The sequence below is a fragment of the Bufo gargarizans genome, chromosome 3, assembly GCF_014858855.1.
Source record: "Bufo gargarizans isolate SCDJY-AF-19 chromosome 3, ASM1485885v1, whole genome shotgun sequence".
Taxonomy (NCBI): Eukaryota; Metazoa; Chordata; class Amphibia; order Anura; family Bufonidae; genus Bufo; species Bufo gargarizans.
In genome coordinates, this window is record NC_058082.1 from 198532151 (window position 1) to 198556376 (window position 24226).

The 24226-nt window shown below is 48.0% G+C and overlaps 1 protein-coding gene across 2 annotated transcripts in view; it reads left to right on the forward strand.

Moving 5' to 3' along the window:
- The window catches only part of GTPBP6 (GTP binding protein 6 (putative)), a 40900-nt gene extending 17375 nt beyond the window's left edge, over positions 1-23525 (forward strand). The window contains exons 5-10 of one of the 2 annotated variants that reach the window (XM_044286897.1): positions 5529-5599; positions 9084-9242; positions 9482-9690; positions 12798-12946; positions 15193-15342; positions 23126-23525. In XM_044286897.1, coding sequence (XP_044142832.1) covers positions 5529-5599; positions 9084-9242; positions 9482-9690; positions 12798-12946; positions 15193-15342; positions 23126-23249 — 862 coding nt within the window. In that variant the 3' untranslated portion in view covers positions 23250-23525. Of the gene's footprint in view, positions 1-5528; positions 5600-9083; positions 9243-9481; positions 9691-12797; positions 12947-15192; positions 15343-23125 lie in introns of those variants that run through there. The other variant, XM_044286898.1, reaches the window with a different exon arrangement.
- Positions 23526-24226: the final 701 nt, after the last annotated feature.

Sequence of the window (24226 nt, forward strand, 5' to 3'; positions counted from 1 at the left end):
ACGTCAACCTGTGGAACGAGAAACAAAATACCAGGTAGTATCACCACGACACCTGATGAAAACATAGGAACAGACCAAATACTCAAAAAAGTGAACATCTAATAAGCAATAAATAACAAGCAAACGATAACAGATCCCCCGAAAACCCCCAGGGAGGGCAATACTCGCCTCCGTGTCTTTAATAAAATCATGACTTTACGTCATGGAATAGGAAAATCATGAAATTTTATCACAAGACACGGAGGCTCCTATTGCAAGTTTAAAGCTGAGATATGACCGAGCTAAAAGCATGAGACTCTGGGCGAAAATAAAACTCGCGGAAAGTGGAAACCCTAGACCAATCCGCTAAGCGCATAACATCCTCCAGGCGGGCCCCCGAGACCGACATAGAGGTAGCGGAAGCACTGCGGACGGAATGAGCTGTAAAGATAGCGGTGTCAACACCGGCCAAACTCATAATCTCCTTAACCCAGCGAGACAGCGTCACACTGGAGACAGGAGCATAGGGCCTACAAAAAGAAATAAGCAGATTGGGAAAATGAGGGACCCGAAAAGCCGCCGTACGAGATTCGTACTCCCGAAGACATGCCACCGGGCATAGTTGTGTGCACTGAGGGAAAGCCGGGTAAGAAACGGAACGAATGTTCGTCTTAGTGCGTCTGGAGATGTTAAAGAGAACCCCATTAGGCGTAAAAGACCGCGCGTCGTGGTCCAAAGCCCAAACATCAGACACCCGTTTACATGAAATGAGACACAATAGCGTGACCAGCTTAGCCGACAACTGTCGCAGCGACAATTGGTCATTGGAAGGCCAAACCACCAGAAAATTCAAAACCAACCCCACATCCCAAGTTGCTGAGAAGCGAGGTCTGGGAGGACGTGACAAACGGGAGCCCTTCAGGAGGCGACACACCCAAGGATGCTGGCCCGCAGGAGTACCTTCGAAACCCTCGTGCCGGGAAGAAATGGCCGATCTGTAAAGATTAATAGTGCGATAGGCCTTGCCTGAGTCGAACAAGGAAGACAAAAAGGACAAAACCGAACTCACAGGGGCCCGAAGGGGATCCAGGTCCCTCTCCCTGCACCAGCGAGCCCAAGAGTCCCAGGCGGAGCGATAAGCTCGTCTAGTTCCTGGAGCCCATGCGCTCTCCAATAAGAAAAGAGTCGTGTCCGAAACTCCAGACAGCGAGACGGGGAACCCGAGATCCTGCAAGCGAGAAGACGAAGCCCCCCCGATAGAATGAGGGGATGTGGTCCCCCCATGGGATCCCGCAAGAGCTCGGGGAGATCCGGGAGGAGGATTGGGCAATCCACCAGTAAGTCCAGAAGTAGAGGAAACCAAGGCTGAGACTTCCACAGCGGGACGATGAGAATTAGATCTGCCGATTGGAGCTGAACCTGAAGGAGAACCCGGGGAATCAAAGCAAACAGTGGAAAAGCATACATCAGTGCACCTCCCCACTGCTGGAAAAATGCATCCACCGCCTCCGCCAGAGGATCCGGGCGCCAGCTGAAGAACCTGTAGGTCTGGGCGTTCAAACGGTTCACGAAGAGGTCTATCGATTGATGACCCCAGCGAGATGATAAAGCTAGGAACACCCCCTCGTCCAACTTCCAGTCGCTGGAATCCGAAATATAACGTGAATTCCAGTCCGCCACCACATTGCGGAGCCCAGGAAGGTGTTCTGCTATAACCACTATACCTTTGGTAAGACAAAACTCCCAGAAATCCTGAGCCAGGTAAGTCAGGACCGAGGAACGAGTACCGCCCATCCCGTTCACGTATCGGACTGCGGAGACGTTGTCCATCCGTAGTCTGATACAGGTAGTGACAGTACCGTTGGCGAAACTGCGAATCGCCAAGGACCCTGCCAATAATTCCAGGCCGTTTATATGGAGGCGGGACTCTTCTGGGGACCAAGGACCTCCGGTGGATATCCCATTGCAATGCGCCCCCCAGCCGTGTAAGCTGGCGTCGGATTCGATAATCAAATCCGAAAGGGGACCGAACAGGGCTTTGCCATTCCAGACCGAAAGGTTCTGGATCCACCACTGAAGCTCGTCCCTCGTTTCCGAATCGAGCGTGACCATGTCCGAGTATGCGGCACCGGCCCGGAGGTGTGCAATTTTGAGCCTCTGGAGAGCTCGGTAGTGCAAAGGAGCCGGGAAGATGGCCTGTATGGACGACGCCAGGAGACCTATAAGGCGCGCCAGGTGTCGCAGAGACAGTTGGGGCCGAAGCAGTGCATGTCGCAATTCCTTGCGAATAGCGCGGACCTTGACCAGCGGAAGGTGAAGGGTCAGGGAAGAGGAATCTATCCTGAAACCCAGGAACTCCATAGAAGTCGAAGGGATGAGGCACGACTTCTCCTGATTTATGATGAAACCCAACCCGGGAGAGGAGGCAGGTGGTCATGGAGAGATGTGAGCGAAGAAGGGACGGACTCCGCGCCATGATAAGAATATCGTCTAAGTATATTATCATGCGCACCCCTCTGCTGCGGAGCCAAGACACCACCGGCTTCATCACCTTGGTGAAGCACCAAGGGGCGGAGGAGAGGCCGAAAGGCAGGCAAGTGAAGCGCCAAAGCTGGTCTCCCCAAGGAAAGCAGAGCAGGCTCCTGGAAGCCGGAGCCACCGGGACTGTAAGGTAGGCGTCCTTGAGGTCCAGTTTGACCATCCAATCGCCCGGAAGGAGCATGTCTCTTAGGAGGTGGATGCCCTCCATTTTGAAATGGCGATACTGGACTATAGAGTTGAGGGACCGCAGGTTGATGACTGGGCGCGATTGGCCGCCCTTTTTTAGCACCAGAAACATACTGCTGATTACCACAGCCGCCTGAGGTGAGGTGCGCTCGATCGCCTGTTTGCGGACGAGCTCTTTCAGCTCTCTGTGTAGTTGTTGCTGAACCGACCCGGTAAAACGAATGTGTCTGGGGACTGGTAGCAGGTTTGGAGGAGCTACAAGATCTATCTCGAAACCCCTGATGGCCTCTAAGACCCACCGTTCTGAGGTGATCTCGGACCAGGCATTGGAAAAGTGACGGAGTCTGCCCCCTACACAATCTGTCGAAGAAAACAATGGACGGACGGGCAAGGTACTTACCAACTGGTCGTCGATAAGATGGGGCTCCACGGTAGCCTCTGGAGCGTCCTGTAAAACCTCGGGAAGGGAAGAAGGAGGGTTGATGTCTGGCATCCTGTAGGGAGGACATATAGTTGAAGGAGCCTCTTCCCGTTCCACGGGAATGAAAATCGGACCGGCCGGACAGGCGGCCCCTAGAGCTGCCGGCCCTGTTGGAAAAACGGGTGTTAAACACCCTTTTCATCGAAGTCTGGGCTTTGTCCAAAGCCGTAAAGGCCCCGACATATCTGCCCAGCTCCTTGATAAATGAATCTCCGAATAGGAGGCCCTGAGCATTCTTGCCTGCTTCTGACAAGGCGAGGTTGGAGAGCTTAGGCTCCACCTTCATTAAGATGGCTTTACGCCGTTCAATGGCTAAGGAGGTATTGACGTTGCCCGCCATGCAAATGGCCCTCTGGGCCCAACCTCCTAACTCAACGGGGTCTACCAGTCTACCCTCTGCCTTGGCGGACTCGGTCATGTCGAAAATTTTCGCCAGAGGGCCCGTGATATCCAGAAGTTTATCCTGAACAGCGCGTAAGGCTGAATCAAGTCCCTTCTTAGGATTAAATTTTGTCTTGGTGAGGAATTGCACCATCTTTGGATCCACCACCGGTGTTTCACACACCTTATTGGGGATCAAAGGGCGGGGGCATTCCGCTCGCAACTTGTTGCGGGACTCCTTGCTTAAAGGAGTACGGATTTTTTCTTCTAAATATTGTGCCACATGAGTAGCGGGAAGCCACTCTGCTGACCTGGGATGATGTAACTCATCCGGATTAAAGAGAGGGACACCCAACGGGTCCACCATGAGGTTGTCAATTACAGGCTCTTGTAGGGCCACTGTAGCCGCAGGTGGTATAGGGGCCGGTAATAAACATAGAGGATCAGACTCGCCGTCCTCAAACTCCTCTCCGGAGTCAAAATGGGGTTCGTTCTGCACCTCCTCAAAAGATTCTCTGTCAGAATCAGACAACTGCTCAGGCATAGTCCTGGCTGATTTCCAAGCACGAGTGCGTTCTGCCTGCCGTGCGCAAGCTCTTTTCCGCGGGACGACCGCGTGGTCATGTGATGGGTTACCATCGGGTCTAAATGTTCTGGAGGCAGACGGCCTTTCAGCGTCCACTATAGGAACCGGAGAGGTCCTAGGGGGCTGAGCACATAAGGCCTGTGATATGGATTCAGATAACGCTGAGGACATGGAGCCCATAGCTACCCTGATCGCCTCAGAGATAGATTGCTGCAGCGCAGCATTTTGTCTCTCCAGTGAGGATTCATTAGCAAGGTTGGGTGGGAGCACTAGCAGGGCTCTGGGGTCTAGCAGCAGGGTCCTGCCTAACTGAAGATGAACTACTGCGGCGAGACATGATAACAATGTGGAAGGAGTTAGTCACCCCAGACCACAAGGAGGGAAAAACCTAGGGAAGAAAGAGAAAAATCGAATGAGGGCCAGAAGAAAAAACACTAATAGATGATGCAGGGCGCAAGACAGAGACCCACCTGATGAACAAACAGGCAGGGGATCCAATAGGGAGCAGCCGGAACACGAGCGGGCAAAACGGCGCGAACCTGAGGTGGAGCGGCCGAGATCTCGCGAGATCTCGAGCGGCCGTAGACCCGAAACGGGAGCGCCGAGCTGGGAGAGACTGAGGCCGAAATCTCGCGAGGCGCGAGACTTCGGCCGTCCCCGCAAGCGCCGGAGAGATCACGGGCGAAAATCCCGTGCAACGCAATGAAAAAGGGGGGAAGGACCGGGAAGACCGGCCAATACACGCTGCGCACCGGAGGTAAGCCAAGCAGGGGAAAGAATACCCGAACAAGGGGAAAGAAAAGAAAGAAGGGGGGGGGAGAGAAACACCCCAAAGAAAGAATAAGGCTAAACGCCGACAGTGAAAAACAACAGTAAATGAGAGGAGAGGCAGAAACCTCCACAGACAGCTTTAGAACCAATTAAGAACACCCAGAAAAAACAATATAGCCAAATGAATGGCAGGCAAATTTCTATTAACAAAGAGGATACTTATCTGCTATGGCAGCAGCAAAGAAAGAGGATGATCCCAGGAAGTGGAAGTCCATATATACTGGGATAAGGAGAGGAGTCGGTTACAAGGGTGTTTCTTTTGTGATTGACATGTTCTTTTCTTTGCTGCTATGGTTACAGTAAAGGAAGTTAATGCAATAGGAGCCTTCGTGTCTTGTGATAAAATCCGTACCTCAGGGATCCCCTGCTGCTCCCAATCGGACACATTTCAGGTCCCCCACTGTCCACTCCTTCATGGTACCTCTCTAATGGTCACTTTAACACAACTTGTTGTATTACTGTAATGTGCTTTTGTGATGTCAATGCGTAAATAACATTGGCTACATCCATATATCCTTGAACAAGCTTCCTGTCAATCCACAGGTCAAAACTTAAAAATGAAACGGCTCATTTGGACCAGCAAGGTGGTGGATCTCGATATATCATGGGATCAGGTAATGTGCATGCTCACTTTAAAGGGAATGTGATCATACTGCACATATTAAAGTTCAGCAGATCATATACAATACAGTATGAGCACATCACTTGAATAAATGGGTATTTCTGGTTCTCCAACGAGATTAAAGAGGTTGTCGAAGATATTTTTGTATGAAAGGAAACTGATGGAAGCTTGAAAAATTACTTGCCTTCTCAGCCCCTTCCAATCCAGCGCTACCGCTCCTTCCTGTTCCCCTGGCTGCAGCCAGTGACATATTCCTTTGGCTGCAGAGATAATGTCCCGTACACTGCTGCAGCCAGTCACTATCCTCAGGGATGTATGGCATGAGAGCGCAGGGGCTAGTGATTGGCTGCAGCAGTATGATGTCACTGCTGCAGCCAAAACAATATCATAACTGCAGCCCCGGCAAGAGGAAGGAGCAGTGGTGCTGAATCGGAGGGGGGTGGGAAGGTGAGTTTAAGTACAAGCAATTTTTACCTTTTGTGCTACCTCTTTTTCCTACTAGAGTGTAAGGCCTCTTTCACACTTGCGTTGTCCGGATCCGGCGTGTACTCCACTTGCCGGAATTACACGCCGGATCCGGAAAAACGCAAGTGTACTGAAAGCATTTGAAGACGGATCCGTCTTCAAAATGCTTTCAGTGTTACTATGGCACCCAGGACGCTATTAAAGTCCTGGTTGCCATAGTAGGAGCGGGGAGCGGGGGAGCGGCATACTTACCATCCGTGCGGCTCCCGGGGCGCTCCAGAATGACGTCAGAGCGCCCCATGCGCATGGATGACGTGTCCATGCGATCACGTGATCCATGCGCTTGGGGCGCCCTGACGTCACTCTGGAGCGCCCCGGGAGCCGCACGGACGGTAAGTATGCTGCTCCCCGCTCCCCACTGCACTTTACCATGGCTGCCAGGACTTTAGCTTAAGGCCGGATCCGGATCAATGCCTTTCAATGGGCATTCATTCCGGATCCGGCCTTGCGGCAAGTGTTCCGGATTTTTGGCCGGAGCAAAAAGCGCAGCATGCTGCGCTATTTGCTGCGGCCAAAAAACGTTCCGTTCCGGAACGGAAGACATCCTGATGCATCCTGAAGGACGGACTGTCCATTCAGAATGCATTAGGAAAATCCTGATCAGTATTCTTCCGGCATAGAGCCCCGACGACGGAACTCTATGCCGGAAGACTATAACGCAGATGTGAAAGAGCCCTAAGCTTTGCGAGCAGGGCCCTCACTCTTAGTGTTTGAATGGTGTATCGGTGTGTAACTTTGACGTCTACTTTGGTTTCTACATGCACCCTTTGAATTGGAAAGTGCTGCGTAATATGTTTTATTATGAGATATGAGTGAATTGATTGTATGAGGGGCGTTCCCAGCTGCTCAAGAGGCTCCCCCTTGCCGCTTGATTGACAGGGCCGCACATCCCGCCCAGCCATGACAATCGCGCCTGCACAGTTGCTCTGAGTAGCGGCTCAAACGCTGAGGCTCTGTTGTTATGTGAAAGTGTAGGGGTACATGCACAGTCGCTGCTCCAGTATCGGCAGTAGAGCCCCTGCAGAGTAGCAGCGCAGGTGTGAGATGTCTGGCCCTGTCGCTCAACAATAAGGAGACGGCCTCTTTTTCGACAGGGACAGCCCCTGGCTGCTGAAGAACTCTGTTTGATGAACTAATCGATTCATGCGAATCGATTTGCTCATGTATAATTTTTTAGTATAAGGGCTTTTATTATTTATTCAGGCTCCCGGGTTCATAAAAAAAAAAATATTTGGAAAATCATTTAACAGATGGAGTTTTTTTTCAATGGGAATGACATTTCAAAGTTAGAATCCCCACAAACCTCTGGATGGATGGCTCCTAGTTTAATGGCATCGCTGCTCATCCATGGCCTCTGCATATTGAGATGTGAAAAGGCTGCCGAAACGGCCAGTCAGACCATGGGGGTATGTTTTAGGAATTAGCCATCACTGTAAACGCTTGTAAGATCACGTTAATCTAAAATGGGACAAATTAGAAAAATAAATGATCATATCCAGGCTTTTTTTTTGGGGGGGGGGGGGGGGGGGGGCCCCGCTAATTATTAATTTTAAACGTCTTGTCTTATTCTGCTGTAATAGTTGAATGGATTCTTAAAATTTTTATTTAGAAATTCTCAAATTAAAGATTTATGGTATATGCACAGTACTGTATATAGATGAGGGACCCACCTCTTTGAGCTACACCTATCTCCAGTCTGTGAGGGTGGCTGAAGTTACAGAAACGGCTGAGCTAACTGTGCTACACGGTTTCTATCATTTCCATTCACTTCTATAGGAGTTATGGAAATAGCGTAACACAATGAGCTTGACTGTTTAGTTTAATCCGGCCACCTCTCCAACCCTATTCACCAGCCAGTGGGATGGGTGAGATTTGATGGGCTTAGGGGAGAGCCCACATGTACCAAACATTTGTGGCATATCCTGTGGATGTGCAATGTGTGTTGAGATGAAAATAACCCTTTAACTCTTAAATGCACCTCAACATAACTGTACGTCATTGGTGCAGTTCAAGTGTATAATGCAATTATCAGATCGGATATATAACTCTGATCGTGGTTATTTAATCCCCCAACCATAAAGCCATGTTATAGCGGGCTGCCTGAAAAACCTGAGGCACGGCCACCGATGGGCAGCCTGTAAAAATCCCATGGACTGTAAAAGTATACTATTGTAGTCTATGGCACAAGCAGTCAGAAGATCGCATGTTCAAGTCCCCTAACGGGACTAAAAACTACAGTAGTAAAATTTTTTTCAAACAAGAAAGCAATAAAATATAAAAATAACTGGCATCGCTGCGTCTAAACTACTAAAATACATACATTTTTTCCTATGTAGTGAATGCTGTAATGAAAAAAAATTAAAAATGCCAATTTGCTTTCTTTTGGTCACCATGATATTTCGAGAGAGAATGCAGTAAAAAACGTTTGTAGAATTGCAATTTTTTTTTTTTCAGTTTCACCCCCATAGAATTTTTTTCCCATATTCCAGTACAAAAAATATGGCTCTTGGCAGGCAGGCAAAAAACTGAAAATAGGCTTTGTCCAGAAAGGGTTAATGTAACCATTTTAAGACGTACTTCTTCAATATGTATTCTTTGGCTCATTCAGGCAACTGTATCCATTTTTGCTGTCCACAAAACACAGATACCGTCTGCGTACGTTCCACATTTTGCACAACGGAATGGCCAGCCCCATGATAGAAATGCCTAATCTTGTCTGCAATTGCTAACAAGAATAGGACCTCTTTTTTGCGGGGCTACGGAACAAAAGTACGGAGTCGGTACGGTCGTATGCATGAGTCCTGACGCAGCATCTTGTGTGGACAGGAAGTCACTTTCTCTGTTCATTCCCATGAGACTAGCATCAAGATTCCCATAAGAATGAATCTGTTCTTTCTAATTTTTTTGTGGTTGTGTTTTTTTAAAGTGATATTTTTCTTATTTCTATTAAGGTGAAACCTTCATGGAGGTTCAGCAAAGGCTTTTAAAAGAAAGAGAACTAAAGATTAAGAAAGCTTTGGAGAAGGTGAAGAATAAGAGAAAAATGCTGAGGACCCAGCGTAGGCGACGAGAGTTTCCAATTATCTCTGTAATGGGCTACACCAACTCTGGTTTGTATAGTAATTGTTCTGTCCTGCACTGGCATGAACCACCGGTTTTGTACACGTGAAGTGTAATTATGTGTGTGTGTGTGTGTGTGTGTGTGTGATAGAGAGATAGATATATATATATATATATATCTATATATCTATATATATATCTATATATCTATATATATATATATATATATATATATAATCTTTATAATTTTTTTTATTTTTTTTTTATGTCTTTGTGCCTGTATGTGCAGGAAAAACAACACTGATAAAATCACTTACAGGAGATGCAAGTTTGCAGCCACGTGACCAGCTCTTTGCCACGCTTGATGTCACCGCACACGGTGGACTACTTCCCTGTCGTATGCCAGTGATTTATGTAGACACTATTGGATTTCTTTCTCAACTTCCTCACAATCTGATAGACTCTTTCTCTGCCACTCTGGAGGATGTTGTCCATTCAGTAAGTCTTATACTCACAGACCCGTGTTCTACAACCAGTAGTTCAGGAGCTACATGTTGCTCTCCGAGACCATGCATGCTTTGTAACTCTAAATACTGTTGGGCACTACTGCCACCTGGAATGTTATAGTATTACTATTATGAGTTACTAAAGTGGGAGCACCCAGGGTCCTAATCTATAAATCAGAGGAGAGAGGCTGCGAAAAGCGTCTCTCCCCTGGAAAGATCCGAAACATCAACTCATTACAGTGGAAACTGCATATGCTTCATTTTTTTTTGTGGTGATGGTGCAAGAGAATTGTTCACTTGCTCCTGAATTTCCCCACAGATTACTAACCACTTGGTGCCCCTTATCATTGATCCTTTTAATAAAATGGTATTTATGAAGAGGACAGACCCTTTAAAGGGGTTTTCCAGGAGTACAGTATTGATGACCTATAGTCAGGATAGGTCATTAATAGATCGGTGAGGGTCTGACTCCTAGCACCTCCACCGATCAGCTGTTTGAGGTACATTGATGCTCACTACCAGTACCATGGATGTGAAGGGTCTTGAGAAAGTAAAAAAGAGAAAAAATACTTTGGCCAACAAATGTTTTGAAATGATAGGTCAATGATTGCTCTCAATAGGAGATGGCAAACTGCTGTCTGACAAATATGTGAGGTTGTCAGATTTTTTCCATTCCTTGGCTGAAAATGTAAGTGTTTGGCACCATTTGCCACTTTGTGGAAGCCCACAAAGTAGTATTTTTTTAAGCTGTTTACTTGATCTGCCAGATTCTTCTGGCATGTTCTTGGTCGGATCGTTTGTACAAATGATTGGCCACACTCTGGGCGATACTTCTATTTATTATCATCTTAAAGGGGTTATCCAAGTCTATAAAATATCCCCCGCAATAAATATACTTACATGGCTCCCAGCTTCCTGTGCGTGGATGAAAACATCTGGTGTTGAGGAGCCTCCCTAGTGTCACCCACGATGCTTGGGAGGCTCGTCCCTGCCTGCCATTGGCTGCTCCCGTACACCCCCTTCCCCAACGCCATCAGATGTTTTTATCCGCGCATGGGGAGAAACTGCAGCGGCGTTGTGGGGACCAGGAGCAGCGCAGGGAGAGGTGTGCCAGGTAAGTACAGTCGTGGCCAAAAGTTTTGAGAATGACACAAATCTTAGTTTTCCCAAAGTTTGCTGCTAAACTGCTTTTAGATCTTTGTTTCAGGTGTTTCTGTGATGTAGTGAAATATAATTACACGCACTTCATACGTTTCAAAGGCTTTTATCGACAATTACATGACATTTATGCAAAGAGTCAATATTTGCAGTGTCGGCCCTTCTTTTTCAGGACCTCTGCAATTCGACTGGGCATGCTCTCAATCAACTTCTAGGCCAATTCCTGACTGATAGCAACCCATTATTTCATAATCACTTCTTGGAGTTTGTCAGAATTAGTGGGTTTTTGTTTGTCCACCCGCCTCTTGAGGATTGACCACAAGTTCTCAATGGGATTAAGATCTGGGCAGTTTCCAGGCCATGGACCCAAAATGTCAATGTTTTGGTCCCCGAGCCACTTAGTTATCACTTTTGCCTTATGGCACGGTGCTCCATCGTGCTGGAAAATGCATTGTTCGTCACCAAACTGTTGTTGGATTGTTGGAAGAAGTTGCTGTTGGAGGGTGTTTTACTACCATTCTTTATTCCTGGCTGTGTTTTTGGGCAAAACTGTGAGTGAGCCCACTCCCTTGGATGAGAAGCACCCCCACACATGAATGGTCTCAGGATGCTTTATTGTTGGCATGACACAGGACTGATGGTAGCGCTCACCTTTTCTTCTCCGGACAAGCCTTTTTCCTGATGCCCCAAACAATCAGAAAGAGGCTTCATCGGAGAATATGACTTTGCCCCAGTCCTCAGCAGTCCATTCACCATATTTTCTGCAGAAGATCAATCTGTCCCTGATGGGGTTTTTTTGGAGAGAAGTGGCTTCAGCTTTAGACTTTAACAATAGTTATTAACAATTCTAATAAATGACTATGTTAAAGGGAACCTACCATGCAGTCCTATCTGCCAGCAGCATGTTGTAGAATAGAAAGAGCTGAGTAGATTGATGAATTTGTTTCCCACGGAACTGTATATAACGTAATTTTTTTATGTTTAGTCCAGTGGCTGACATGCATACAGAGAGAGAGCCTTCTTGACTCCAAAGAATAGAAAGACCAGAGGTTTAAATGAATAAAACAAAAGTTATACATACCAGATGTAGCAGGGTTAGGCTACTTTCACACTTGCATTCGGGGTTCCGCTTGTGAGTTCCGTTTGAAGGCTCTCACAAGCGTCCCCGAACAGATCCGTACATCCCCAATGCATTCTGAGTGGATAAGGATCCACTCAGAATGCATCAGTATGGCTCCGTTTCGCCTCCGTTCCGCTCAGGAGGCAGACACCCAAACGCTGCTTGCAGCGTTTTGGTCTCCGCCTAGCCGTGCGGAGCCAAACGGATCCGTCCAGACTTACAATGTAAGTCAATGGGGACGGATCCGTTTGACGTTGACACAATATGGTGCAATTTCAAACGGATCCGTCCCCCATTGACTTTCAATGTAAAGTCAGGACGGATCCATCTGACTAACAATTAAACTTAGATTTTTTTTCTGAAATATAATGCAGACTGATCTGTTCTGAAAGGATACCATTGTTTGCATTATAGGTGCGGATCCCAGAAATATAATGCAGACGATCCGTTCTGAACGGATACCATCGTTTGCATTATAGGTGCGGATCCGTCTGTGCAGATACCAGACGAATCCGCTCCGAACGCAGGTGTGAAAGTAGCCTTAGCACTCAAACGCTTAACTCAAATTTCTTAAATCATTGTGTTATCTTGAAATGTGTGTCTCCCACTTTTCTTTGGGATTATTGGTTCTGTTTTTGGGTTGGATCTTTAAACAGAAGCCATTGAAAAGCAATCGCTAACAGAATCTTTTCCCATAAAACTATATATCAGTCTGCTCAGCTCCTCCTGCTCTATAACCAATGTGGATTCAATGTGACAGGTTCGCTTTAACCTTCATTTAGATAAGAACTTTTTCTGTGTTGTCTTTTTTTACATATTAGGATTTATTAATTCATGTAAGAGATATTAGCCACCCAGAAGCTGACAATCAGAAGAGAAGCGTGCTTGCTGTTCTGCAGAACTTGAATGTTCCTCAGAAGCTCCTGGAATCCATGATAGAGGTGCATAACAAAATTGATTTAGTTCCAATGTAAGTTTACTGATGGCCACTAAGAACATGAAATAAAAAAATAAAAATTCTTGATATGTTATGGATCAAAAAAAGTTGCCTCTTTTCAGATTATTCTTTTTCATTCTGTTCCACTGGGGTTCCAGTATTTCTGGTGCCTAGAAGTATGTAGTCTGTAGTTTTTCTCTTGGCGTTACAAAAAACACCTACACTCTGACTTAATTGTAAGTCTATTGGGATGAGTTGGGATCATTTTGAATGGGATCTGGTTTGCCTGCCATAGATCCTTCATGATGATGGTGTGATCCTTAAAGGGGTTTTCCTCCTTTTTCTTACTGATGATTTATCCTTTGGATAGATAATCAACATCTGATCAGCGGGAGTCTGACAGCCGGGAGCCCCGCCGATCAGCTGTTTGAGAAGGCAGAGGCACTCGCATCTTCCCGCAAGCTAGTGATTTACTTCAATGGGGCTGAGCTGAGCCCAGGCCGCGTGACCTATAGTCTTGACGTCACCGGGCCGCAGGAAGCAGCGAGAAGTGTCAGACCCCCGCTGATTAGATGTTGACATATCTAAAGGATAGAGCTTATATACAGCTGTACTTGTATCTGAGAGCTTTCGTTAATAACTGTTGTTGATGATTAGGGTATTGAAAAAATAAAAACTGTCTAAATAAATTTTGACAATAAAAATCTAGAAAACAAATTAAAGGGGTTGCCCAGGAATTAGTGATGACCAATTCTTGTGATAAGTCATCAGTATCAAATCGTGAAAGTCTGGCACCCAGCACTCCGCAGATCACCTGTTTGAAAACCCAACGACTATGTCTGGAATTTGCCTTTTATGGTAATGCCAAGATCACACAGGCCAGTTTTTTTTCTAACCTTGAATGTTTTAAAAAGAATAACTACTTTAAAGATAGAGTACAGCTCTTGGTTATTTCCAGCAGTCCCTTAGAGAGTAAATGGATCACCACGGTGCTCTATCAGGATCGGTGGGGGAACATTAACCCCTTGCAGCGGGCACCATAGCCGCTAGGTTTCTGCTGCTTCAAACAGCAGAGACCTGGGGCGAATGCATGCAATTAGCTCCTGTAATAGCATTCCTTGGCTGAGACCAGCAAAGCTGTAATATCCTTGTGATGTCTCAGAGCTTCAAACAGGCTCTGATGCCCATCACTGGTATATACCAATACAGGCCACCAGGTGGCAGCACTGTATTAGTGTATAGTAAATGGTGTATAATGTGGTGTGATATACCCATCACAAAACACAACTGTTAGTCTAATGATTGGCAGTTATAGTCGCCTAGGGTGACTAAAAAGTTTTTAAAAATATTGTGGCAAAATTGTGTTTTTATTCCAATTCCACTCCATTTGGAATTTTTTTTTCCAGCTCCTCACTACATCATATGCAAATTTTTTTTCTCTCTTTTTATAAAATGTTTTAGTGTATGTCTAATGAAAATTAATAGAATTCAGCGAAGCGAGCTTCGGATGCTTAAATGAGGTTGCTTTGTTCAAACCTTCGGAATAATTTGTCTCCGTACAGTATTAGTATGTATTGGCTCCTGTGAGCCGAAGTAAGTTATTCACAAAGTCGTGCGTGATTTTGTTGAATAACTTTAGTAGTTTATTTTTTTAAGTGGAAAACCACTTTAAAACTTGAGACCGAACTCAGCTTCAGTTCCGACTAGTACCTCACGTGCGAGTTCGTGAATAACTTACTTCGGCTCATTAGAGCCCATACATTCTAATTAGGGATTAGCGAATCGACTTCAGATTAAATATCCAAAGTCGATTTGCATAAAATTTTGTTCCATTAGAATGTATTGGCTCCGATGAGCCGAAGTTACTACTTTGTGAATTCTCGCGAGACTTCGCATAATAACTTTGTAAATTAATTTGTACTTTAAAAAAACATTTCCTGAACACTGGTTTGGTTCTAAGTGGTACTTTGGAACCGAACCAGAGTTCGGGAAATGTTTTTTTAAAGTACAAATTAATTTATCAAGTTATTATGCGAAGTCTCAAGAGACTTCACGAAGAAATAACTTACTGCTCCGTACAGTATTTGAACAAAGTTTTATGCGAATAGACTTTGGTTGTTTCATGCGAAGTCGATTTGCTCATCCCTAATTCTAATACTGTACGGAGACTTTTACCACTTCCCACACATGTGTGCAGTGAATATACAATAGTTTTTATTTAATTTATTGTATATGGTTTTTGCAAATTTTTAACATTTTTCTCTTTTTGTGTGCATTAGATATGACTCCGATAATGCAGCTATACCTGTGTCTGCTCTTCTTGGTTATGGCTTGGACAATCTGAAAGAATCCATAGAAAGCACAGTGATGACAAATACAGGGAGAATTATAATGACAATTAGAGTAAACCTGGAAAGTCCTCAGTTAAGGTATGTTATACAGTCCCAGTCACTGCCGGTACAGCATTATTTAATCATGTCACATAATTTAGCACCATATTCACTTTTTTATTTATATTTTTTATTGTACTTTAGCTCTACAAACCCTGCATTGTTTATCACATTCTTGCATTTTATAGATTAGAAGCTTGTTAGAAATATAGCGTTAAAGCTTCCACAGCTTGTCTGTCATATTTGAATGGGGTCTTAAAGGGTTTTTCTGGGAATTAATAAAATAACTGAAAATACTTAAATATTACCTTATTATAAATATATTCCCAAATACCCTTCATTAGTTATAATGACTTGTTTTGTCTAGGGAGCATTCATTAGGAGAAATAAAATGGCTGCCGTCCTATTAGTGCACACAAAACCTGTCCTAATCACACAGCAGGACAAGTTACTTCACAACACTGAGCTAAAGAGCTGCCTCATCCTCCTCTCTGCTCTGCTTGTCAGGGATTATGATCCTGAATACAGTTTAATATGATCTTCAGCTAAATTTCTGTAGCAATGGAGTTCATGAGGAGACACAACGTACAGAGGAAGGTGGGGATGTGGATAATAAGTGGCAGCACTTGTATGCAGTCTTCATTACCACAGTCTGTCCTGTCCATCCTCTCTGCACTAAGTGCACTTCATGTCTCCTCATGAACTCCATTCCTACAGAGATTAAGCTGAAGATCTTATAAACTGTATTCAGGATTATAATCCCTGACAAGTAGCAGAGGTGGATGAGGCAGCTCTTAAGCTCAGTGTTGTGAAGTAACTTGTCCTCCTGTGTGATTAGGACAGATTTTGTGTGTGCGAATAGGACAACTGCCTTTTTATTTCTCCTAATGATTGCTCCCTAGACAAAATGAGCTATTATCACTAATGAAAGGTATTTGGGAATATATTAATAATTAAGTAATATTTATGTATTTTCATTTTCTTAATTCCCAGAGAACCCATTTAAAGAGGACTTAGTCAGCTTTCTTGACATGTCTGTTTTAATAACTTTCATTCTTTATGCACAATTCTGCATTAGCTATCTTTATGACTGTGTTCTGCTGTTTCTCTGTTGTTCGGCATGGGTCTGACTCCTGGTACCCCTGCGGATCAGCCCTGTACATTGTATGGCAGCTGTGCTTGATATTGCAGTTCTGCCCCATTCACTTGAATGGGACTGAGCTGCACCTAGGCCATGTGAGTGATTAAAGTGATCTCACATGGCCTAGTAAGAGTGTGCCTCATGCACACGACACGACCATATTTTGCATCCATGCCCAATCTGTATTTTTGCAGATAGGCCACAGACTCATTCATTTCTATTGGTCCATAAAAAGAAAACGGACAGCACACGGACTAGTCTTTTCCAGTGTTGCAGTGAGAAAAATGGGATTGCACCTAAATAAGGACACTGTCGTGTGCATCAGGTCTTATACTGAGAGGAAGGGGGAAACCAGAGGGAGATATCAGAATGCAGAGCAGATACAGATTTATGTCAGAATCAGCAGCTAGGTGAAGGACACAGTCTGGCAAAGTAAAATGGAAGGACGTTTTTTATGACAACTATTTATTTAAAAAAATTGCTTAATTTTGCAAAGGTGTCCATAGCCTTTAAATATATCCTTGCAGAATGCAAAAACGAGATTTTTGTGAACTCACCTTGTAAAATCTCTTTCTCGCTTTATTCATTGGGGGACACAGCACCCACCCATTGTTGTTGGTTTCTACTGAGACCAGTGGTCCAAGTTGCCGGTTGGGACTGGGGTCCGGTTCGGTTGTTTTGTTGGACTATGGTCTCCCTGTTTTTGTTTTGTTTCGGTATGTTTCTCCTACTGCTGAAGCACAAACTGATATGCTCTCTCCAGGCTGGAGGGGGTATAGCCTGCAGGGGAGGAGCAAACAGCTTTCAGCCTAGTGTCGCCTCCTAGTGGCAGCAGCAAGCTATACCCATGGTCCTGTGTCCCCCAATGAATAAAGCGAGAAAGAGATTTTACAAGGTGAGTTCACAAAAATCTCGTTTTCTCGCTCATATCATTGGGGGACACAGGACCATGGGACGTCCTAAAGCAGTCCCCGGGGTGGGAAACCACTGACGCCACATCCCACAGGCGAGACACTACACTGCGGCTTGTAAGATCCTACGGCCAAGAGCAGCATCCGCAGATGCGAACGAATGCACTTTGTAAAACTTGGTGAAGGTGTGCAACGAAGACCAAGTTGCTGCCTTACACAGTTGAGACGCCGAAGCGTGGTGAAAGTGTGCCCAAGAAGCCCCGACCGCCCTGGTCGAGTGAGCCGTGATACCAGGTGGAGGAATCCTGCCCTTGGAGCGGTAGGCCTCGTGGATGGCCAATCTAATCCACCGAGCAATCGCCACCTTGGATGCCGCCAAACCTTTACGAGGACCCTCCGGAACCAGGAACAGGGAGTCCGCTCGCCTAAAGGAGGCCACCGCGGCCAGGTAGATCCGTAAGGCCCGCACCACATCCAAACGATGAAGCGCCACTTCCCTAGGATGGGAAGGCTTAGGGCAAAGCGAAGGGAGGACAATGTCCTCATTGACATGGAACGCCGACACCACCTTCGGCAGAAACGACGGCACCGTCCAGAGCACCACCTTATCCTGATGGAACACCAAGAAGGGCTCCTTGCACGACAGCGCCGCCAGCTCCGACACCCGACGTATGGACGTAATGGCAACTAGGAATGCGACTTTCCATGACAATATGCGGAGGGAGACTTCTCGCAGGGGTTCAAACGGCTCGGACTGAAGTGCCACCAGCACCAGATTCAGGTCCCAGGAATGCAACGGTGGCCGATACGGAACCGCGGTGTGCGCAACACCCTGCATGAAGGTCTTGACCGGGCCCAACACCGCCAGCGTACGCTGGAAGAATATGGAAAGGGCCGAAACCTGTCCTTTCAACGAACTCGGGGCCAGACCCAGCTCCAAACCCGCCTGAAGAAAGGCCAACACCGTAGGGAGGGAAAACTTCCTAGAGGGGAGGTCCCTGTCCTCACAGAATTTCAGGAACGACTTCCACGTTCGATAGTAGATCTTCGTGGAGGAGGGCTTCCGAGCCCTAATCATCGTGCGAACGACCGCATCCGAGAAACCCCTTTTCTTCAGCAGGAAGGTTTCAATAGCCACGCCGTCAAACGCAGCGTATGTAAAGCCTGGTGGAAGACTGGGCCCTGTGAGAGCAGGTTTGGCCTGAGTGGAAGAGGCCACGGCGCGTCCCCCAGGAGCAGGACGAGCTCCGAGTACCAAGCTCGGCGCGGCCAATCCGGGGCAATCAGGAGCGTTTGAACACCCTCCATCCTGACTCTGCGAAGAATCCGCGGTAGGAGCGGCAGCGGCGGGAACACATACAGAAAACTGAAGTCGTCCCACGGTGCCACGAGTGCGTCTACGCCGTAGGCCATCGGGTCCCTTGCGCGAGACAGGAAGCACGGGAGTTTGTGGTTCAACCGAGATGCCATTAGATCCACTTCCGGGCGACCCCACCGGAGACAAAGGTCCTCGAACACCTCCGGGTGGAGAGCCCACTCCGAGTCCACCGTAGTTCGGCTGAGGAAATCCGCCGTCCAATTGTCCACGCCCGGGATGAAGATCGCCGAGATCACTGGGACATGGGCCTCCGCCCACTGCAGAATCCTCGCGGCCTCGTCCATCACCGTTCCGCTGCGCGTCCCCCCCTGGTGATTGATGTAGGCAACCGCTGTCGCGTTGTCCGACTGTATCCTTACCGGACGGCCCCGCAACTCGGTGGTCCAATGGCAAAGGGAGAGGTAGATGGCCCGGAGCTCCAGGATATTGATGGGTAGTTTGGACTCCGACAGAGACCAGACTCCTTGGGCTGTCCGAGTACCGAAGACCCCTCCCCAACCGCGGAGGCTGGCGTCTGTCGTAATCACCGACCATGACACCGGCAGGAACGACTTCCCCGACGACAGGTGGTCCGGAACCATCCACCAGGCGAGAGCCTCGCGAACGGGCTGAGACAGCGAGATCCTGCGGTCCAGTGAATCCCGGGACTTGTCCCAGGAGGACAGGATGAGCTGCTGAAACTCCCTGGTGTGGAACTGGGCGAACGGTACCGCCTCTAATGAGGCCACCATCAGCCCCAGAACTCGCATGCAGTCGCGAATCGATACCTTGCGACGCCGGGTGAGCAGATCCACTGCATTCTGAATGCCTGAACTCTTGTCCAGAGGGAGATACACCACGGCAGCCTCGGAATCCAGAGTCATACCCAGGAACCTGATCCGAGTGGTCGGAGACAGGCAAGACTTCCCTCGATTGAGAATCCACCCGAAGCGAGTGAGCGTGCTCATCGTAATCCAAAGACTGTCTGCGCATTGCGACGCTGAAGGGGCCTTGACTAAGATGTCGTCCAGGTATGGGAGAAGGGTAATGCCCCTGGACCGCAGAATCCCCAGAAGGGGTGCCAGAACCTTCGTGAACACACGCGGGGCCGTCGCCAGACCGAATGGCAGAGCGACGAACTGGAAGTGATCCGACTGGATGGCGAATCGGAGGAAACGTTGGTGCATGGTAGCGATAGGTATGTGAAGATACGCATCTTGCACGTCCAAAGACGCCATCTGCTCCCGCTGCACCAATGAGGCCACAACAGAACGAAGAGATTCCATTCTGAACCTCTGAACCCGTAGAGAACGGTTCAGAAGTTTGAGGTCCAGCACCGGTCTCACATCGCCCTCTTTCTTGGGGAGGTACCGGAGAAATCACCCCCCGCAGAAGTAGGGACTGGACGGCGTTCAAGAAAGCCGCGGCCCGGACGGGATCCCTGGGAGGCTGGGAAAGGAAAAAACGGTTGGGGGGAAGGGATCTGAATTCTATTTTGTAGCCTGAAGAAACTACCTCGAGCGCCCATGCGTCCGGAATGTGGGCGTGCCAAATGTCCTGGAACAGGAGAAGACGCCCCCCCACCTGCGAGGGTGGGGACAAACCTTCATGCGGAAGGCTGCTTACTTGGCGCTGTGCGAGGTTGCTGGGCCCGCGGACGCCAGGCCTGCTGGGGCTTAAAAGACGGACCTTTCCGCCGATCCTGGTTGGACGGTCCCGCCGCGGAGGTGGGAACTGAACGGGTGCCCGAGAAACGGCGAAAGGACTGGAAGCGTGAAGACGCGGACCTGGACTGAAAAGGCCGCTTCGCTTTGGGTTGGGGCAGATGGGTGCTTTTCCCACCCATAGCTTCTGAGATTATCACATCCAGTTTCGGCCCAAAAAGCCGAGCCCCAGAAAACAGAAGCTTTAAAAGAGAACGTTTAGAGGAAGAATCAGCCTTCCAAGCCTTGAGCCATAACTCCCGGCGAACCGAAGTGGTGAGAGCCGAGGCACGGGCCACCATTGCCCCAGCGTCCAGTGCCGCTTCGCAGAGATATTTCCCCGCATGGGAGATCTGGAGCGCAGACAACTCTAGTTCAGCGGGCTGGAGGTTGGATAAAACGTCCTGGCTCAACCGGAGGGACCACTCCGAAACCGCCTTGGCTACCCAGGCGGATGCGAAAATCGGACGCAGCGCCAAACCGCTCGCCGTAAAGATGGACTTGGAGAGCGACTCTACGCGACGGTCCACCGGATCCTGGAGGGAAGAACCATCCGCAACCGGAATGGTCGTAGATTTCGCCAAGCGAGCCACCGGCGGGTCCACCTTCGGTGGGGAGGACCATTGTTCTACGGCCTCGTGTGGAAAGGGGTAGAGAAGGTCTAGGCGTTTTGGGATAACAAAACGCAAACCCGGCTGGTCCCAAGCCTTGTTAACCACAATAGAAAAATCTTCGTGCAACGGGAATGCCTTAGGAGTCTGTTTTGCACGCAGAAACGACACCCCTTGTTGACTAGTGGAGGGAAGATCCTCCTGAACCCGGAAGGTGTCCCTTATCGCCGAAATCAGGCTATCCACCATGGAAGCAATCTGAGAAGAGTGCTCCAGATCCATATCCGCATCCGAATCCCCAAGCTCACCCTCTGACAGTGCGTCGCCTAACAGGGAGGACGCCTGTGACTGGGATCCAGGAGCAGGGGGGGGATGCTGAGGCGTCAGAGGAGGAACGGTTACCTGCTCTGGGGCGCTTACTAGGAGGTCTGCCTCTGGTTTGTGTGCAACGCGGTTGCGCGGATTGCACCGGTGGCGATTTCTCTACCAAACGACCCAGCAGAGAAAGGGTGGAATGGGAGATCTTAGAGAGGTCCTCCACTGCCCGTGACAGAGACCTTGCCCAGTCTGGTTCCCCCTGAACAGGGTGATCTAAGGCTTCTGTAGGCTGCAGTGTTCTAGGGGGATTGCTCTGCGCAGGCTTCTGACAAGCCGACAACAGTGATAGTGACTGGCCCCGAGGGAATTTAGCTGAACACACGGAACAGGCATAGTGAGTGGTCTTACAGGTTGCCTGAGGGGGGTCAGTGGCCGGGTCAGACATGGTTAGATCTCCTGCTGGACGGGGTATCTATCTCCTACCAGAGCGGAGCGAGAGCCAAGGTCCTGTGTCCACCACGCTGCGCCGGGAGGAAGAGGAAGTTTCAGCAGGGCGGGAGAATAAGTCACGCCCACTAACAGCCCGGGAGCGGCAGGCTAATTGAAGTAAGGACTCAAGCGCAGCCCACCCCTGTGCACGTGACCGCAGCCGCGGCCAGCGTGCCTAATGTCCCCGATAATATGGCTGCCCGCAGAGAGGGAGACCCCGACACCGGCCGTGCGGCTAACGAGGGTCCCGGCGCGCCGCGAATGGCGCATCTGCCCTGCGCAACACGAGTGCCGGCTGCGATCGCACTGAAACCCATTGCTGTGTGCGATGCAGCGGCGAAAGAACGGAGGGAGACGGAGCGGACAGCGGTTAAGCCTGAGGCTGACAGGTGCCGGCGGAACGCACACGTGGGGGGGGGGGCTTAGGGGGCACTGGTGCTGTGGGATGTCCGGCACGCCATTACACCGAGAGTGGGGGCCTGGGAGAGAATGACTGCTGACTGAGAGGGGGAGTCACTTACCTATCTTCAACTGTGGACTTCACCCTCAGATGCAACACCAGCAGGACCACCCTACGACCGCTGGCACCAGGCGACAGGGGTCCGGGCAGAAGAGGGCTGAAGAGAGGGTGGTCCTGTAGCTGGGGGGAAGCAGGGGAGCGAGGCTGCCCTGGTCCGCTTTTCCTTCTTGGGGTGGCAAGGCGGTGAACAAGGTACACCGGCCCGCCTCCCGGGGATGCAGGGACACAAGCGACCCTGGACCCCCCATCCGGATTCTGGAAAAAATTAAAAATAAAATAAAATAAAAAATCATAGTGCCACCCTGCAAAGCAGGGAGGTCTGCCTCCTACGACACTAAGCTAAAAACTGATATGCTCTCTCCAGGCTGGAGGGGGTATAGCCTGCAGGGGAGGAGCAAACAGCTTTCAGCCTAGTGTCGCCTCCTAGTGGCAGCAGCAAGCTATACCCATGGTCCTGTGTCCCCCAATGATATGAGCGAGAAACATAATTTGTAATTGAAGATCAATGCCCAATGTATTATTGGAAGTGTTAGTGATACGGTGAGGAAGCAAATAGTTTAATAGAAATCGGCATAGCTGCCTTGGATATAATTATGTAAAAACCAATGGAATACACGGGATGTATAGTGGCTTTATTGTTCACCTTTAGACCTATCTGGAAAACTTTTGGGGTAATTTATCAAACTGATGTAAAGCAGAACGGGCTTAGTTGCCCATAGAAACCAATTAGATTCCACCTTTCATTTTAACCTGTCCTTCATATTTCCGACAGCTGGCTGTACAAGGAAGCTTCAGTACAAGAAGTGAAGGTTTTACCAGAAGAAGGATCAGCTGACGTGCTAGTAATTATAACTAATGCTGTATATGGAAAATACAAGAAACTATTTAGTAAATGAGCTCTGAGTAACTATATTATACCTGATCCTGTAACAGAGTGACGGAGACTCCAGAGAGGACATCTCGCTATTTATTTAATATTTGTCTTCATGAGCAGTCACGACTGAAGATGCTCCCAAATACCGCTGAAACAGTAGCAAGGAATATTAAGAAACTCAGTGCCTTAAATAAAATATTTTCATACTAGTGAATGGTATCTATTTTGGCTTGTTGGCCCGACTCAGGTTATGTTGGTGTTTAGGGCTGGGTGATGAATCAAATTCAATAAATTTTCCCTTTTAGTGTCTGACGAATTTTTTTTTGTCACATAGAATTTTTCCTTTAGGAGTGCTATATCCGCACAGGCTGTGTAGTCTCTTCAGTTCCTGGTGCGGGCATCGTGGATTGTAGAATCCCTGTGCAGGGTTTCTACAGTCCATGATGCCCGCACCAGGAACTGAAGAGACTACAGTTTTTTGTTTTGTTTTTTATCTTGGCAAAAACGCCCAGCCCTAGTTGGTGCTCATTTCATTTGTATATGAATTATGTACAGTATTTGGTTTTATTCATATTGCTTTTCTGGTTTACATTCAGCGTAAACATAAAATCTCTCCTACACTCAAGGCAAAGCCTTGTACAGTTCCATACATTGCTTATGGGCTCACATGTTAACCTCTTGCCAGGGGCCTGTATGTCTCCATGAGCTGCTGGGACTTAGCAGGCCCAGATCAGCTCTGTACAATGTGGCTTGGGGCTTTTAACTGGGGCCAATATGTCAGCCTTATAAGGGGAACACAATGCATAACATTTAAAACAAAAATAAGCCACACCACAGCTTCTAGCCCCTCCCCCGGCAAACATAACCCATCCACTATATCAAAATGACAGGCCTATTTCATATGAGCGAGTTATATGATCCGTATCCTTTTGTGTGAAACAGGCCTTAAGAAAAGGGAGCATATAATTTTAACAAATATGATGGGGGGGGGGGAAGTGA